The 16,088-nt window shown below is 41.5% G+C and overlaps 1 protein-coding gene across 1 annotated transcript in view; it reads right to left on the bottom strand.

Moving 5' to 3' along the window:
- Positions 1-16,088, bottom strand: part of SYTL5 (synaptotagmin-like 5) — a 58,415-nt gene that overhangs the window by 36,861 nt on the left and 5,466 nt on the right. Inside the window, exon 2 of the mRNA XM_009888359.1 lies at positions 9,692-9,907. Within this exon, the coding sequence (XP_009886661.1) occupies positions 9,692-9,907 (216 nt within the window). The remainder of the gene's footprint in view (positions 1-9,691; positions 9,908-16,088) is intronic.

Genomic DNA, 16,088 nt, shown 5'->3' with positions numbered 1-16,088 from the left:
CCAGTTTTTCTTTGAACGTGTATTTTCACAATTCATTCACAGCACACACTTCTCTGTGCAGTTATTTGTATACCAAGGTTTACAACAAGTTTAATGCTTTATATCAAACTATAAACCTTTCAAACCTTTGACTATGTCATCATATTCCATTGCAGTATAAATGACATATTACATTGCAGGATGAACTACATAGTTCATTCTTTTTTTTTTCCTCAGTTACTCCCAAGTTTGACCATAAAACTCCACAAGTGCTCTTTTCCCCTTGGATGGAGATTTTATTCACCCCCAATACCTTACTAGCGATGCTTAACTTGATCAAGGTCAGACTGGGCACTCCCCACCCCCTTATCCAGACAAGCACCTTCACCCTTCTCCAAGCCTGGGACAGCCTGAAGGAGAAGATGTGACATGTGCCCAAGGTTTCAGCAGCATGGGAGGCTGCCCCACACAAAGCTACAGGCTTTTACAAGCAAAAACTTGTAATTATTTCCACACCCAACCCTAAACTCTGCCACCCACGTGGGCTGCTGTGGTTCGTGGAGGGGCAGCCCCTCTGCCACAGGGTCACTGGAGAGCCATCTCCTACATTTTCTGGCCAGATGTGAACAGTGATGAGTGAAAGAAAACCCCTCTGGTGCTTCCTGCATCACAAGTGCCCAGGAGACCTCAGCCTGGGCAGAATGGTGGCCGAGACCAGTGTGTCTGTTTGTTTTATCATGTATTAGTCTTATAATCTGATGTGGAGATTCAACCTTGCAGTAGGAGGACGAAAGGCTTAAGGAGGGTCATGCAGTCTGGAGAGATCGAAGGAGCTGCAGCCAAGGGAAGGACAGCTGGGGCGGCTGTGGGAGGAGGCTGGGAAGGAAGAGGATGGAGGGCTGGTGGGCTGTCCAAGCAAGGGTCAGCAGGGGTGTGTTGATAGAAAGACAAAGCCTCTCCCAGCATCCATTCCTGAGAGAGGGCCTTCCTCTCCTCCTGCACTTCACTGTGGTTCGGGCTACCCTGTGGTCTGTCCCCATTCATCCCCTGCCATCCCAACAACCTCTCCTACTCCTCACTCTGGGAGTGAAGCAACCTGCAAGATGGGAAGAGCTGGTGACAGGCCGGGGAGCAAGGCGGGAGTACTGCGGAGAAGGACTTTCTCTTCCTCGTGTAATAGTAACTACTGACCCCATACTCATCTTCCTCGCAGTTGCACAAGGCTGTTCAGGGAAAAGATCTATCTGGGCAACAACAGTTGATCCCTCTCTCTCCTGGCAAAGGATAAATACGCAATCTACTTCTCTTAGTAATCTCTCTCTGCAGGCTGTAACCTGCCACCATTAAATAGCCCCTAATTACACAGCTGGTCCCCTCTTGCTTAGCCAAGGAAGTTCAGGGTCTTCGCTGCATGTTCTGGCAAACACAAACCCGACCCCCCAAAGAAAGAGGAGGGTGCGAATGGTCTCTTTTGCAGGCCTGAGCAGGCAAGGGAGTGTGACAGCCGCTACTGAATTGCCCATCTTCTTCACCTGGCTGATCTTATTAAGCAGTACTAAGATCCACATTTTAAATCGAGGTGGCAACTCTTTGGCAGGGATACTTTGAGGAGACCCACACCCATTCCGCTCTGACTTCACCAAGAGAACCAGGTGTGAGGTAAAACACAGCCAGCCTCAACTGAGGCACAAAACACAGCAAATAAAGGGAGTATTGCCTTGTTTTAGTCAAGTGTTTCACCTCTCTAGCCAATCCTGTTATCCACAGTGAAGGGGAAAAAACAACAGCCATCAATACCCAGCCATTGCGAGCGTAGCATGGAATGAGTCTAGAGGCCTCAACTTTCACTTCAGACCTTCGTCCTTATTATCATCAATGTTACTGTCAATCTTGGGATCCTGACTTCAGTTGGCAGTCCTCTTTTGCAAAAATGTCCTTACCTAACAGATCGCCTCTACAAAAATATCACATTCTAATGAAATAAGGGGAAACTCCCTAAGCTTTGCAGCTTTGAATTTCTAGTGCACTATATTGGAAGTATTTTTCACGTATACTGAACAAGTCACAGAAAGACTAGTGTTCGTTTTATTTTAATTATTCATACATGTCAGGAGTACCTATTAAAACAATTTTTGTTCTACACATAAATAGAAATGAATTCAGATTAAACGATTGCCTAAGTCTCTGACTTGAAGTTTGAATTTCATAATTGCATTTGACATTCTGAATCAAAAACTGAAGAGCGAGACCTAAACAGTCTTATAATAATGTTATTTTCATGCATTTATAATTAAGACAAAGGGAGACTGTCTTTCCTACTGAGATAGTGCATCTTTCTTCTGTTTCTGATTCAGGACTTAAATGAACCCTTTCCTGCTAAGCAATTGTTTCATTGGGAAAAGAAACAAGGGCATTTACGCAACAGTACATCAAATCGGTGCTTGCAGATTTGTTTTTTGCTGTTTTAAAATCCAAGGTCCATGCTGACTATAAATCATGGTATGTGCATGCATTTTCTTTACTTTCCTTTCTCAGTTAGCACGTAGCATACAAAGTAAAAAATATGTTCTACCGAAACAGTGTTTAGACTGGCCTTACAAGGTGTGCAACAGATGCTTAGGCCAGTAGCTTTAGAAGAAAGAAGGAAAACAGTGTTACAAATTGTAATAGCAATTTTTGCACAATTGCTCTTTCCTATAGTCAAGTTCAGGAGAATTTTAAAGAAAAATCACGTTCAAGTAGCTAGGTTTAGTACCAAATACTTTAGGTATCTGCTAAAGTCTTTATACATTAATTGCTGATCCACCTACTCATCATGTGAGAAAAAGTACATTACAGTTTCATGCTTCTTCTCCCTCTGTGATCTTCTACTAAATGGAGTAACTTCACTAACGCGCTGCTCAGTTTAAAAATGGAATATAACCTGTGGCCTATCCCTGCCAAAATATCTCAGCTGGTTATTTTCCATTTTTGCAAGATACTTCATGGTTAAATGCCCAAATATAAAAATTCCATTTAAGATGGAAAGTCTTGATTGTTACTTTTAATTATTTCTTTTGGGGAAAAAAAACACATTGGTAAAACTGTTTCACTATCCATTTGATCATCCAGCCCAACCCACATCCACAGTAGAGGAGAGTGATTTAGTCTAGCTTCCTTTCCCTCTCCTGTTCCTCAAGTTATTTTACTTCCTCCTTGGGAGTAAAATTGGGGAAAAAATGGCAAAACCAAAGGCTGGCTAAAATGTAGCCTAGACATGAACATACCAAAACACACACACCCCTTTCTACGTATTCAATTCCACAGAGTATTCTCTACAACATAAATTAATTCCAGAGTAATTTTTAATATGCTGTGAAGCTATCAAATAGAAATTTTTGACCCTATTAAAGGAAGGCAAACTTGCTTAGACGTCACTAAAATAAAAAGAAATTACAAAAAATCTGAAAAGTATTTGCATACTAAAACACTTGAAATGCCTCTATTTTTGGGCTCCTAATGGGAATACATGTTACTAAGATACTGATGAATTTTCATGACACTTTAAGACAACATAATTATTTCAAAGATGAAGATAAATTTCCCATTACTGCTTTGTTCTGCTGTAACAACTTGGACCACCTTGGCATTTTATCTTGCTGAAGAACTCAATCAAAATAAAGGCATTGTTCGCAGATATCTAGACACATTCGTAATGAGAAGTACAGACAGCACCAAGATGCCAAATCACCTTGTCAGCAGACTGCTTGAAGAACTTAATTTCCCTCAACCTATTGATCATTTTAGATGCCAAATTTAAAACAAACTCACTGTTTTATTTTAAGATGATGTACCTTAATGTAAAATTTCTCTTTTAGCACCTAAGTTTGAAAGCCCCCGATGACCTCAGTTCCTTGTATGCAGGGAATGGAGCAGAAATCTTCCTCTTTCAAGTGTGTCGCTACATACAGGCTCAATTTACCTCATTAAATACTACAACGTGACCATAGAATCATAGAATGGTTTAGGTTGGAAGGGACCTTAAAGATCATCGAGTTCCAAGCCCCCTGCCATGGGCAGGGACACCTCCCACTAGACCAGGTTTCTCAAACTCGCATCCAGCCTGGCCTTGAACACTTTCAGGGATGGGGCACCCACAACTTCCCTGAGCAACTTTTTCCAGTGTCTCACCACCCACAAAGTGAAAAATTTCTTCCTAATATCTAATCTAAATCTACCCTCTTCCAGTTTAAATCCATTACCCCTTGTCCTATCACTACATGCCCTTGTAAAAAGCTCCTCTCCAGCTTTCTTGTAGGCCCCCTTCAGATACTGGAAAGCTGCTATAAGGTCTCCCTGGAGTCTTCTCTTCTCCAGGCTGAACAACCCCAACTCTCTCAGTCTGTCTTCATAGGAGAGGTGCTCCAGCCCTCGGATCCTCTTCATGGCCCTCCTCTGGACTCACCCCAACACATCCATGTCCCTCTTATGTTGGGGGCCCCAGAGCTGGATGCAGTACTCCAGATGGGGTCTCACAAGAGCAGAGTAGAAGGGCAGAATCAACTCCCTTGACCTGCTGGCCACATTTCTTTTGATGCAGTCCAGGATGTGGTTGGCCTTCTGGGCTGTGAGTGCACATTACCGGCTCATGTTGAGCTTCTCACCCACCAACATACTCAGGTCCTTCTCCTCAGGGCTGCTCACAATCCATTCTCCACCCAGCCTGTATTCCTGATTGGGATTGCCCCAACCCATGTGCAGGACCTTGCACTTGGCCTTGTTGAACTTCATGAGGTTTGCACAGGCCCACCTCTCAAGTCTGTCCATGTCCCTCTGGCTGGCATCCCTTCCCTCCAGCATGTTGACTTCTCGACACAGCTTGGTGTCATTGGCAAACTTGCTGAGGGTGCATTCAACCCCACCATCCATGTCACAAACAAAGATGTTAAATAGTACCGGTCCCAGCACCATCAAACACATAACATAAATAAAGACTGTCTTGTTCTCTGCCCTCAGTAACTGCAGAACTAAGAACTTGGCAGAAGGCTTAGCTCTCACCTTTCTTGACTTTTAAATGCTTTGTCTTGCAACTTTATATTCTAGCTGCTAATAACTCCCACGGGGGGGGAGATGGGGGATGGTAATTTTCTCTTTATGGACATTCAAGGGGAATATCCTTTTTCAGTAACTGTAAATTGTAAGACAATTTATATATAAACTTCAGTTTGTTATACTTAAAAATGCTTATGAACATCTCTCACTATTCACACTCAAATGTCTTTCCTGAAATTCACTAAATTTCTTTTTGAAAGTGTTTTAGAATGTAATTAATGTGTTGTAATGAGCTTCCCCATCACCATAAGCTGTTTTTCAGGCAAGTCTGACTTCAGAGAAATGGCAGATAAAATCCTTTAAGTATTATTTTCGAGGAGAGAAGTCAGATTCATTTGTTGCTAGATGAAGATGTTCTGGTTGACAGATGAACATTTATATTGTATTACTAAACAAACTGGTATCTCACCCCTATAGCTACCATCATGCTACTATGTATTTTTTTTAATTTGTTCAGAAAATAATACTGTGTTTTATCATATCCTTAAAAAAATTAGCATCTTGAAATTACCTGATCCTCAAGTCAAAGTCAGCATACTTGAAGTTTCCCATCATATTTTTTTAATTTTTTTTTTGGTAGCTGGACATAAACCCACCAAAACTGTTGAAGCAATGATAACATTTGATTACAGGCTGTGTGACAGAATGTCCTTTTGCTGTACTAGAGGTATCCCTGTATTTCTGTGCTGTGAATGGACAGGCAGGACTCAAGATGCTCAGAAGGAAGGAAAGGTCAAAATGTATTAAATGAAGCAACAGGCAGAAGCTGGCTAACATTATCTACGGTGTTCTTTTATTGCCACAAGACGTTCTTTGTTTCAGCAACCATTTTGGATTATCTGTGTAATTCAAGGGATTTCTGCAGTAATTTCTGTAGTACTTGTCAATCTCGCTTTGAATTAACACACTGAACACCCAGTATGAGACCCTCTTCACTGACACCAGATGTAATGCAGTAGGCTTTCCAACAGTTCTGAAAGACTTGCTTCTGAACATATTCCTGCAGGTATAACTGGTGACTATACTACAAGACTTGTACAGGTTACTACTATCACCATCACCTTAGGCACACTTGATAGACAGTCTTGAGGACAATTTTGGCAGAACGGACGAGAACTAGTATAGCACCAAATCTGGAAAGAATTCATGAAGACTATGAATCCTTCTCCCTGCCTTTTAAGGGTCTCACAGTATGTATGATAACATGCATATACGTTATAACAACAGTATAAGCTGGCTCTGCTAATGGAACAGCACAGCAGATGCTACAATCTATACAGATACAGACATTAACCTACTCTTATTCGTCAAGGTTGTTAAAAGAAAACACTTTTTGCAAAGCCACTAGCATGGTGCAACAATCCAATCTGACAGACACAAACACTGTATGCAGATCAATACTACAGAGCTAAAAGCTTTTTCCTCTCCTTCTGCCTTTTGTTTGCTGCTTATATAGCATAACTGTCTCTTAACACTGGTTTCCTGTTTTCTTTTCCTTGCCATCTACCTTTTAATCATGCCAAAGGCCCTATTCACATTAACTTAATCAGCTCCTCCTTCAAATGCCGTTAAAATTCATTTTATCTGCATTTCTCGCTTAAGTGAGATAGAGGAAAGCAGAACTGAAAGAATTTAAATTACACACAATGATTTAACTGAAATACCTATCTCACACTTTCATCTCTATACTGCCCACACAGAAGATCATCTCTCTGTGTACTCCTAGCAACCTAAAAGGCATTTTACAGATCATTAGCTGTCATTATAATCTTGCAAAAACACTACAGACGAACAAAAGGAAAGGACAGAGATTTCAATTTAATAAAGATACCAAATGCAGGCAAAACTTTGCAAGTGCTAAAGTTTAGCACTTTGCAAACAAATTACACCGTGGTTTGTAATAACTTAAGAGGCAGGCTTCAATTGGAACTAATTTTCAAGGTGATTGCTAGGACCAGTGTTTGGCATACAGAATTGCAGCACAATCACAAGAAGCAGGGGTGGCATATGTTTTGAGAAGTTACCTCATCCATCTTTCAGCCCCAAAACAGGACCTTTACTGATATCACCATTCTTGAGAGAGGTTTATCCAACCCATTTTTAAAACCAGATTCGGCAACCTCCCCAAGTTATATCAATATTCATAATACCTAACCTAAATCCTTTCACTGCAATTGAAGTATCACATTACTTTTCTTATCCAGAGTGAGTATGCAGAACAACCTGTATGCCTCCTCAATGCATCTGCCTTTTGTAGATTTAAAACTCAGTTATTTTCAGTTTTCTCTTGCCAAGGCCAAACATTTCTGACTTCTTCCATTACTCTGGCCATACTGGGTGCTAGACTTGTGATCATTATTTTCTGCTGAACTTTCTCCAGTCGGCCAACATGAAGCGCGCTACAAAAAACTGGGAAGACTACTGTACATAAAACAGGATTGCATCATGTATTTTATAGGCCATAATTCTGCTTGTGCATCCCTGTGTGATGCTGGACTTTTCTACAGTGGAAAATACTGTTGGTACATGTTCAGCTTTTTCATTCAGTACAATAGCCAGATCCTTTCCTAAGGAACAGCTGCATAAGCTGTTTTTATCCTCATTCTATGTTTCTGCAGCTGCATTTTTTGCCTAAATGTAGTACTTCCACATGCCCGTAGGGAGCCACCCCTTGCTTTTCCTTCAAACCACTTCTCTAAATTGTAAGCATCACTATAAATCCTAATCCTGTCCTTCATCATGCCTGCAGCGCCTCTCAGTCTTGTGTCACCTGCAGGTGTAATTGGCAAACTCATCTGCTGCATCAAAGTCCTTAACTAAAATACTTCACAGTAAAAAGCCAGGAAATATTCTGCTTTATACCACTACTTGGTTTGATTTTTTTTTTGTTTTGGTTTGGGTTTTTTTTTGACAGTGAAATGTCCATAACTACTCTGAGAACAGAGCACTATAATTTTCCAGGCAGGTCTGCAATCACACTGACAGAATTTATTCCAGGGCATAGCTCTCCTTGTTTATCAGCTTATTAGAATGGCACAAGAGAAAGTATTGAAAGGTTCACTTAAGTCAAGTTATAAGACACCAAGATCCTCCTCTATTCACAAGGTCTGTCACCCTATCAAAGCAGGAAATTAAATTGGTTTTGACATTATTTGTTCTTGAGCCAGCTCTTACTCATCACCCTGTTATCTCTTGGCTTTCAAACAGCACAGCAATCATTTGTTTCCATATTTTTAGAGAAATTAAAGGTAACTTGTCAGGGTCAACAAATCCTTTGTTCTTCCTTTCTTCATTTTTAAAGAGTAGTATTGTGTTTGGCATTCTTCACTCTGTCACCTCACCTGCACCCCATCATTTGTGAAAGGCACAACACTGGCTTCACCTCAGGAACTGGCTGGAGCAAACTACAAGGAGCTCAGCCAGGCCCCTACCAATTTAAAACCATTTTACAAAATCAACTTACAATCATCACTTGAACATGTTTCATCTTAAGAGGTGATACATTGTCCTCAGGGTGTTCCCCAATGGCTGCAGAGAAGGTTAATGCATCTAGCTAAGAACAGATGTTAACCTTCTAAAGCTAAAGTTAGAAGACACAAACCCTGAACTCTATGTCCTGCTGTATTAATTTTTCACTAACTGTCTAGGTAGCCAAAGTGTGAAGTAATTAGCAATTTGGGTTCACTCTCTGATACAATTTACAAAAAGCCTTATCTTCCCGATCTCCAGTTCTTACATCAGGATACGTAACTGAGTTTTGTTGCCCAATATATTTCTCCTTTCCTGCATGGTTATCTTACTGAGTCAGGCTCCAAAATCCCATATTACCATACCAATAAAGTGAATTATTCTTCCAAGTATACACCAAGTAACTATTTTGAACATATATCATCTCTTTTTCTTTATTCACTTGTGTGAATTTATTCCTGTGTTAGAATACTGATTCTCTGCGTTTCATCACTGTGATCTGCTACCCTCCATCTCCATGCTTAATATTCCAACCGTAAGAAATGTGAATTAGTCTACCCCCTTTTGTTTTACCTCCCACCATAGCACAATTTACTTTAGAACACTCACTAATAGAGACATCATAAATACAGCCTTCTCTCTGCATGCAGAGATGTTCTCTTACTATAAACACAGAAAAAAGCAAGGACAGAAACATGGATTGAAGTGCTTGGACTCACAGCTTTTGCATTCTCTTTCCTTACAAATCCACCGACCACGTCAGTCAGAACGCACAGACATCACCTGTTCTTAATTCTGTTTTGTTAATTTTGAATTACTTGATTCTTACATACATGTCTTCATAATGTGAATAGACTGTCACTGGCTTGTAACTGATTTTCTGTCATTTTCAGAGTACTTCCCACCAACAGCTTAGTCTCTGTGATGCTTGCAGCTCTCTTTAGAAAGCCAGCTAGTTGAAACTGGCTTGCAACTGGAAAAAAAAGATACTGCAAAATAGTGCAGCAAATAAAACCAATTGATAAGTCTCTTCCCTTGTGTACTTGCTATGCATATGCTTTTGCGCTAAGGGGATGTAAAACAGTGACACCAGCACAAAATTACTTACACACTGGTAATCTCTAAATTTATTTATGAAAGCTGCACAACTTACGCAATCTTGGCACACACTGAGCACTTCCACTGCCCATCAGTTCCCACGACACGACACTTATTGCAAACTCGAAGTTTGCAGGTTTGGCACAGGTCTCCTCTGTCAAAGATTAAGCCCAGGCTTTTCTGACAGCGAACACAGACCCTGCTGTTGTCCTGTTGACAATGACGGTTTCCACCTTTCCTTCTCACTTCCAGAAGCTCATTTTTCAATTTCCTAGAAGTAGGAAAATAAAATCTTTTAATTTGCAGATACAACTCAATGATCTGTAACAACTTTTTAACAGATTAAGATTTAGTGCTAAAAATTGCAAGACACAAATAAGTACAATACAAATTTTTTTTATATGTATATATACGCTGTATTTTTTGACATACATACGACAAAGAAGAATAAATCTGTCCTCCACCTCTCAGACCTGCAGTCAAGAGGAAAATCTTGTGGTAGATCAGTATAAGTAACTGCAGACAGCTGAGCAGTTCTGGACTATTGGTAAACCATCTTTGCTTGTCCCTCATCAATAATTCAAGTCATGCTGAGCCCAGGTTGACAGCAGCTCAAAACTGGGGCTATCTTGTGCATCCACAGAAGGGAAAGAAGAAAATCTTTCCTGTAATTAGTATGCATTTAATACTACGCCAGTGTAGAGTTAGCTAGGAATGCATATCCAATTGTACACTGGCTATTCAAAGCCTAACAAAAAGCCCAAACCAAACCATCTCAATAAAGAGTAGTGTTATGTTGTGATGCCACAATTAAAAAAAAAGAACGCTCATTTAAATAATGTGACTTGCAGATTACCAAGTCTGCCACTGACTCTGCAGGATAAAAATATTTGCATTTAAGACCTAATTTTGAAGGCTGCAATTTCAATGGTGCATGAATTGGGTCATTTCTCATTCTCATTCTCAATTCAATTTTCTCATTGAATTAATGAGAAAATAACCATAAGTGATATGTAACTACTATTTTTCCAACAACAAAAAAAAGCAATTTGAAGAGAAAGAGCCAAGGAGCATAACAGGAGAGGTAGTTTTTTTATGCCTGTCTTCTCAAACACGGGACTCAAGCAGGACCCTGTCATAACCCAAACCTCTCACTAATAGCTGCTTGTGCCCTGATTCCTGACCTCAGCCCCAGAGCTTTCCCTCCCACGCCACAGCCTCTGGCTCTTACCCATCCTTCCACCCTGACCCATAGAACCATCTAGGTTGGAAAGGAATATTGGAGGTCACCTAGTCTAAACTCACAGCTAAAGCAGGGTCAACCAGACAGGGTTGATCAAGGCTTTGTCCAACTGAATCTTGAGTAATAGAGTAACTCTAAGTAAAGAATCTACAGTGACTCTCGGCACCTGTCCCAGAATCTAACTACTTTTTTAAAAAAAAAAAAAGAAGCAGCCTTCCTAATGTCTAACCAGAATGCCCTACATTTCAGTTTGTTCCCATTGTCTCTTCTCCTTTCACTGTGTACCTCTGAAAGAAGTCGGGCTCCATTTTTTTCTATACCATCACACTAAGGACTTGTAGACAGTAATCGCATCACACCTTTGCCTTCTCTTCTGAAGGCTAAGCAAATCCAGATCCTCCCGCCTCTCCTTCTAAGTTGTGTGCTCCAGCCCTCTGATCATCTTGATGGCCCTACATTGAACGTGCTCCAGTATGTCAATGCCCCTCAAGTTCTGGGGAGCCCCAAACTGGAAACTGTATTCCAGATGTGGTCTCACAATTGCTGAATAGAGGGGATAATCACCAGCCTCAACTGCTAACGTAGTCCTGTATGTAGCGAAAATTGTTATGTCCTCTCCACACTTCTCAGCTGAAGGTCCATCCACTCAACCCCCAGGCTGCTTTTACCCTCTCATCCATCTCAGTCTTTTCAGTAAACAACCTACAGGTCCCCTGCTTTCTCAAGGCTCTTTCCTGACTTCCCTCCCTACCAAATCCCACCTAGCTTAAGCTCTTCCATACTTTCAAACCCTTCCTGCACTCCAGTCTACATGAGAATACCTCCTGCCCAGGGCCCCAGCTCAGCATCTGCTAAGTTCTTTCAGTTTTACATGCCTGGGTGTTGCTGCATCCCCATTCCCTCACCCTTCCCTACACTCTCTTTCACGCACTGCCATCAGCCAAGAGCCTCCAGAGTGCCTCTATCATGAAGCACTCCAGCTCACTGAAATCACAGTCTCTGCATACACATAGATGCTTTAAGGGGGATTAAAAAAACCCTGGCTACCAGCTTCACCTAAAGATCAGTAAAAAGGTGTCAGGAAGAAAAACACTTTAGGAAGATAAAACTGATAAAAGATTACAGGTTGCGGCCCAGTGAAGGAGACTGGGAACATTGCTTAGGCCACCAGGGACTAAGCTCTGACAGAATTAGGTTATTTGTGGATGCATTGCCTTGCTAAAAGGTTGGCTAGCATTTTGCTTCCCACTGGGATCCCATGAACAACAGCTGCTTTGCAGCCACCTGGCCTGCGGATGCTCAATGTCTGACAGCTTTTGAAAAAGGGCATATCCAATCCCTCCAGGCAGCAACTACAAATCCTGTCAAGCACTTTCCTCTGTTGGCCTCTATCCAGAAGTGATTTCTTCATTCTGCTTTGGACCCTTCTCGCACATTCAACCCAAATAGTCTTTCTTTCATGCCATAGCCTTCAAAAGTCTGTCCAGGCTTCACAAGCTTCTTGGTACATTACTAAGTGTTCTTGCAGTTTATTGATTGCATCTTACATCTACCTACCTCCTGCAGAGATACACTTACTTACAGGTCCATGTCAATTTTCCTCTTCTGTCAGTCAGCCAGTTCCAAATGCAGACGAGTGACCTGCACTACAGCAACTGTCAACTGCGCTGCGAAATTGCCATCGTGCACAGGAGAGGCAGATGATTACCGGTTTTGCCACCCTCTCCTTGGATCTACCTCCTAAACAAGACTGCCTTCAAACTGCAATAGTAATTTTTTCTGCTTCTTCTGAACCGCAAACTAAAGGCCAAAAAAAAACCCCAGTTACCAAAAAGGTCTCAACCACACCCTTTTAAAAGAGACACCACATCTATCCACTTGAATAGCAAATACACCTTTCAGTGCTTGCAAAGACATCTAATTACCACTGAGGTTATGGTCACTTACATTCCACTAATTATCAAACAACATTCGCAAAATGCTTGATGATTTACTGTCTCCCCTCTCAGCAGTGTGAATTTGTCAGAGACAAAGTACTGTGCTACATGGCCCTTTTATATTAGTACAGCCACTTTTAGAACCAAATGATCTCGGGGAAATTTGTTAAGATTGGATTGTGCTTTTCCACATGGAAAGAGATTGCAGCACTTTCCAGGTGCACCCTTAAAGCCCTCCCTGTCAGAGCTGAGTGTCCTTCTTCACCAGGAATTCTTAATCTGGCCAACGCTTGGTGCTTCTGTCCCTCTCCCCTATGTTTTGTCTTCCTGGAGCTTGCTGAAGTCGTCCACTTGCCTCTGGCACTGGGTCCACACAACAAACAGTGCTCAGAGCTGCAATGAGCAACACTGCTGTCACAAGACTTTTGAGCGTGCAAAACGCAGACCCAAGAAAAAGAAGAGGAAGGGCAGATCCAGTTTGCACCATCCACCTGGATCACCACCTTCACCCACCAATTTCTGTTCTACCTTCCCCCTGTGAGCTGACAGCAGACATGCAGTCCAACTGGAGCCCTGGGACTGCTCCTTGCTTCCTTGTGGCCTCTTTGGTATCTCAGCCACTTCGATCTTCCTACTCACTTCTCATAGGTCAGCTCAAACAGTTGGTCTAACTTACTGGTACAGAGGTGACAGCTATGGTTTAAATCTAAGTACACCAATAAACACAGATTCAGCTTTACTCAGCTTCCACGCACAAAACTCTCTACATCTGTACTGGGGTTTACATGGCAAGGTTTTGGCAGTGGATGGGCTTCAGGGGTGACCTCTGTGAGATGAAATCAGGGGCTGTGCCTTTGCAGGCAGAGCTGGTTCCAGCTGGCTCCAAAACAGACCCACCACTTGCCAAAGCTGAGCCTATCAGCAAAACTGCCAGCACATCTGTGATAACATATTTAAGAAAGGGTAAAAAAATTCTCCACAGCTGTGAGAGAGAGGAGCAAGGAAAATGTGAGAGAAACAGCCCTGCAGGCACCAAGTCAGTGAAGAAGGAGGAAGAAGTGCTCCGGCTGCTAACAACCCATGGAGAAGAACATGGTGAAGCAGGTTGCCTCTCTGCAGCCCACAGAGGACCCCACGCTGGAGCAGGTAAGCATGCCCTGAAGGAAGCTGCAGCCCATGGAGTGCTCACACTGGACCAGGCTCCTGGCAAGAACTGCGTCCCATGGGGGACCCACACAGGAGCAGGTTGTTCACCGTAAAGTCATAAAAGAACAACATTACAGTGTACTGTCCCAGTTGTTGCTAACATCTTTGGAAGTTTTTCTACAATTAAATGCCCCCAGTGTTACACGGTTCATTCTAAAAGCATTCAACAAAGCCCTACTCAGTAAAGTCTTATTTTAAAATACGCAGAGGAAAAGAATGGCTAGAACTTGCCAAACTGCTTGAAGCACAAGCTCCTTCCCTGCACAAGCTTCATCCTTCCTATGCCGAAGTCCACAACACAAAGTCACAGAATAGTTAAGGAAGGCTTGGAAGGGATCTCGAGATCTATATAGTCCAATCCTCCTGCTCAAAGCACAGTAAGCTATATCAAGTTGCCCTGGATTTCTTCAACTGTTTCCAAGGATGGAGACTCCACAGCCTCTCTGAGCAGGCTCATCCAGAGCAACATGTTGAAAATGTTATCAATATTCTTTTAACATTAAAAAGGCGTTATTCCTACTATCCAGTAGCAGTGACTGAAACAGTATTTTCCACTGCTTATGTGATACAAAATCTTGAATTCTTATCAGTTGATAGTTGATCTGCCAACAGCATGAATTCTGAAAAGTGTCTGTTTTCTTTTTTTTTTAATAGAGTTGCCTTTGATGCCTTTCAGGGAACCGAGATAAAATAAATCAACTCACAGCTTCTCTTTTCACTTAATCAAACAAATAAAATAGAAAAATTTAAAAAGCAAGCAAACAATGTATGGACAGATATACTGGATATGAACTTCCTTTTGGGATTCCCTATACTATTTGTTGAATTGAACTACCGATGATTGTAAGAAATATGTTCAGATCTTAAGAAAATAAAGAATGGAATGTCTTAAGGGCCAGGAAGAGTAGGAGGCGGTGGGCGAGTCATCTGAAAAAAATCCACCAAAATAACGGCCTCTAAACAACCCCAGCCTAGCTGCACTAGGTACACAATTTTGAAAAGGGCTAACAAGTGCAGCATGTAGCTGGACCGACTTACCACCAACTCTTCAGCTGCCAAGACAAGAACCAGCTGTATTATAAACACCCAATTTCCTTTTGCCATTCTAACATTTGAGCTCTCTTTAATTTTGAAGGAATCTAATTAACCATGCAGTTAGAAATTTGTAATCTCAAATATTAAACAAGAATTAATCTTTATCAATCCTCTCCTAGTAATGTGAAAGAGAAAATAAACCCAGCAGAAGGCAATTTAATAAGCTGCTGGAGAAATAGAATCCTATCACACGCTGAAGTTTCTAAACCATTTATTACAACAGCTGTTTGATAGAAGATAACAATTAAAAAGAAATTTGTTACCACCAAGGATAGCAGAACACTTAGCCATTCCTCTAACTGTGAATTTATATTAAGATCTCTCTACTGTCTGAGAAAATATGTTAAGTGCATAGGAGAAGAGTTCTGTTGTAATTAGTATTCCAGGTAACACTGAATGACTCAATCTAAGCCTTTCCAAATGGGGCCTAAAAGGCTCATATAAAATATCAAAGCAGGAAACAAAACAAACAAACCAACAGACAGACTTAGCCAACACTGAATTTGAGAATCAGATCCTTGATTAAGTCCATCTAACAAGTAAATATGAAAACCTGGTGCCCTGAAAAGATGAAGAAAAAAATGCAGGCAGCAAGGACCACAATTCCACAAAGCCCAAACCAAGAAGCAGCTCTTGACACAGTTGCCCACTACCTGCAAGAGGCACAAAAGCCCTTAAAGAGTCTGACTCTTCCCTACTGATATTAAAAGTCACAAGACAGTCAAAGGCACTCATTCACAAATGCAGCCTCCAGAGATGGAATATTCCCAAATCCTTATAATCCTGCAAAGAGGAAGAAGCAATGAGAAGCCTTAACAGATCCATTTTTTCTTAGTGGTGTGCTTTACCCTAGAGAATGTTTATTCCCCAAATACAGGAAAGTAGAATAGCTATGCTGCTGCAAGAGGTAAGACAGTCGCTGCTTAAGCCATTCACTTAAATGAACGCCATCATTTCCTCTAAGTCTGTAA

Source organism: Charadrius vociferus, unplaced genomic scaffold (assembly GCF_000708025.1).
Source record: "Charadrius vociferus isolate BGI_N301 unplaced genomic scaffold, ASM70802v2 scaffold206, whole genome shotgun sequence".
NCBI lineage: Eukaryota > Metazoa > Chordata > Aves > Charadriiformes > Charadriidae > Charadrius > Charadrius vociferus.
This window is presented reverse-complemented; position numbering and strand designations above follow the sequence as displayed.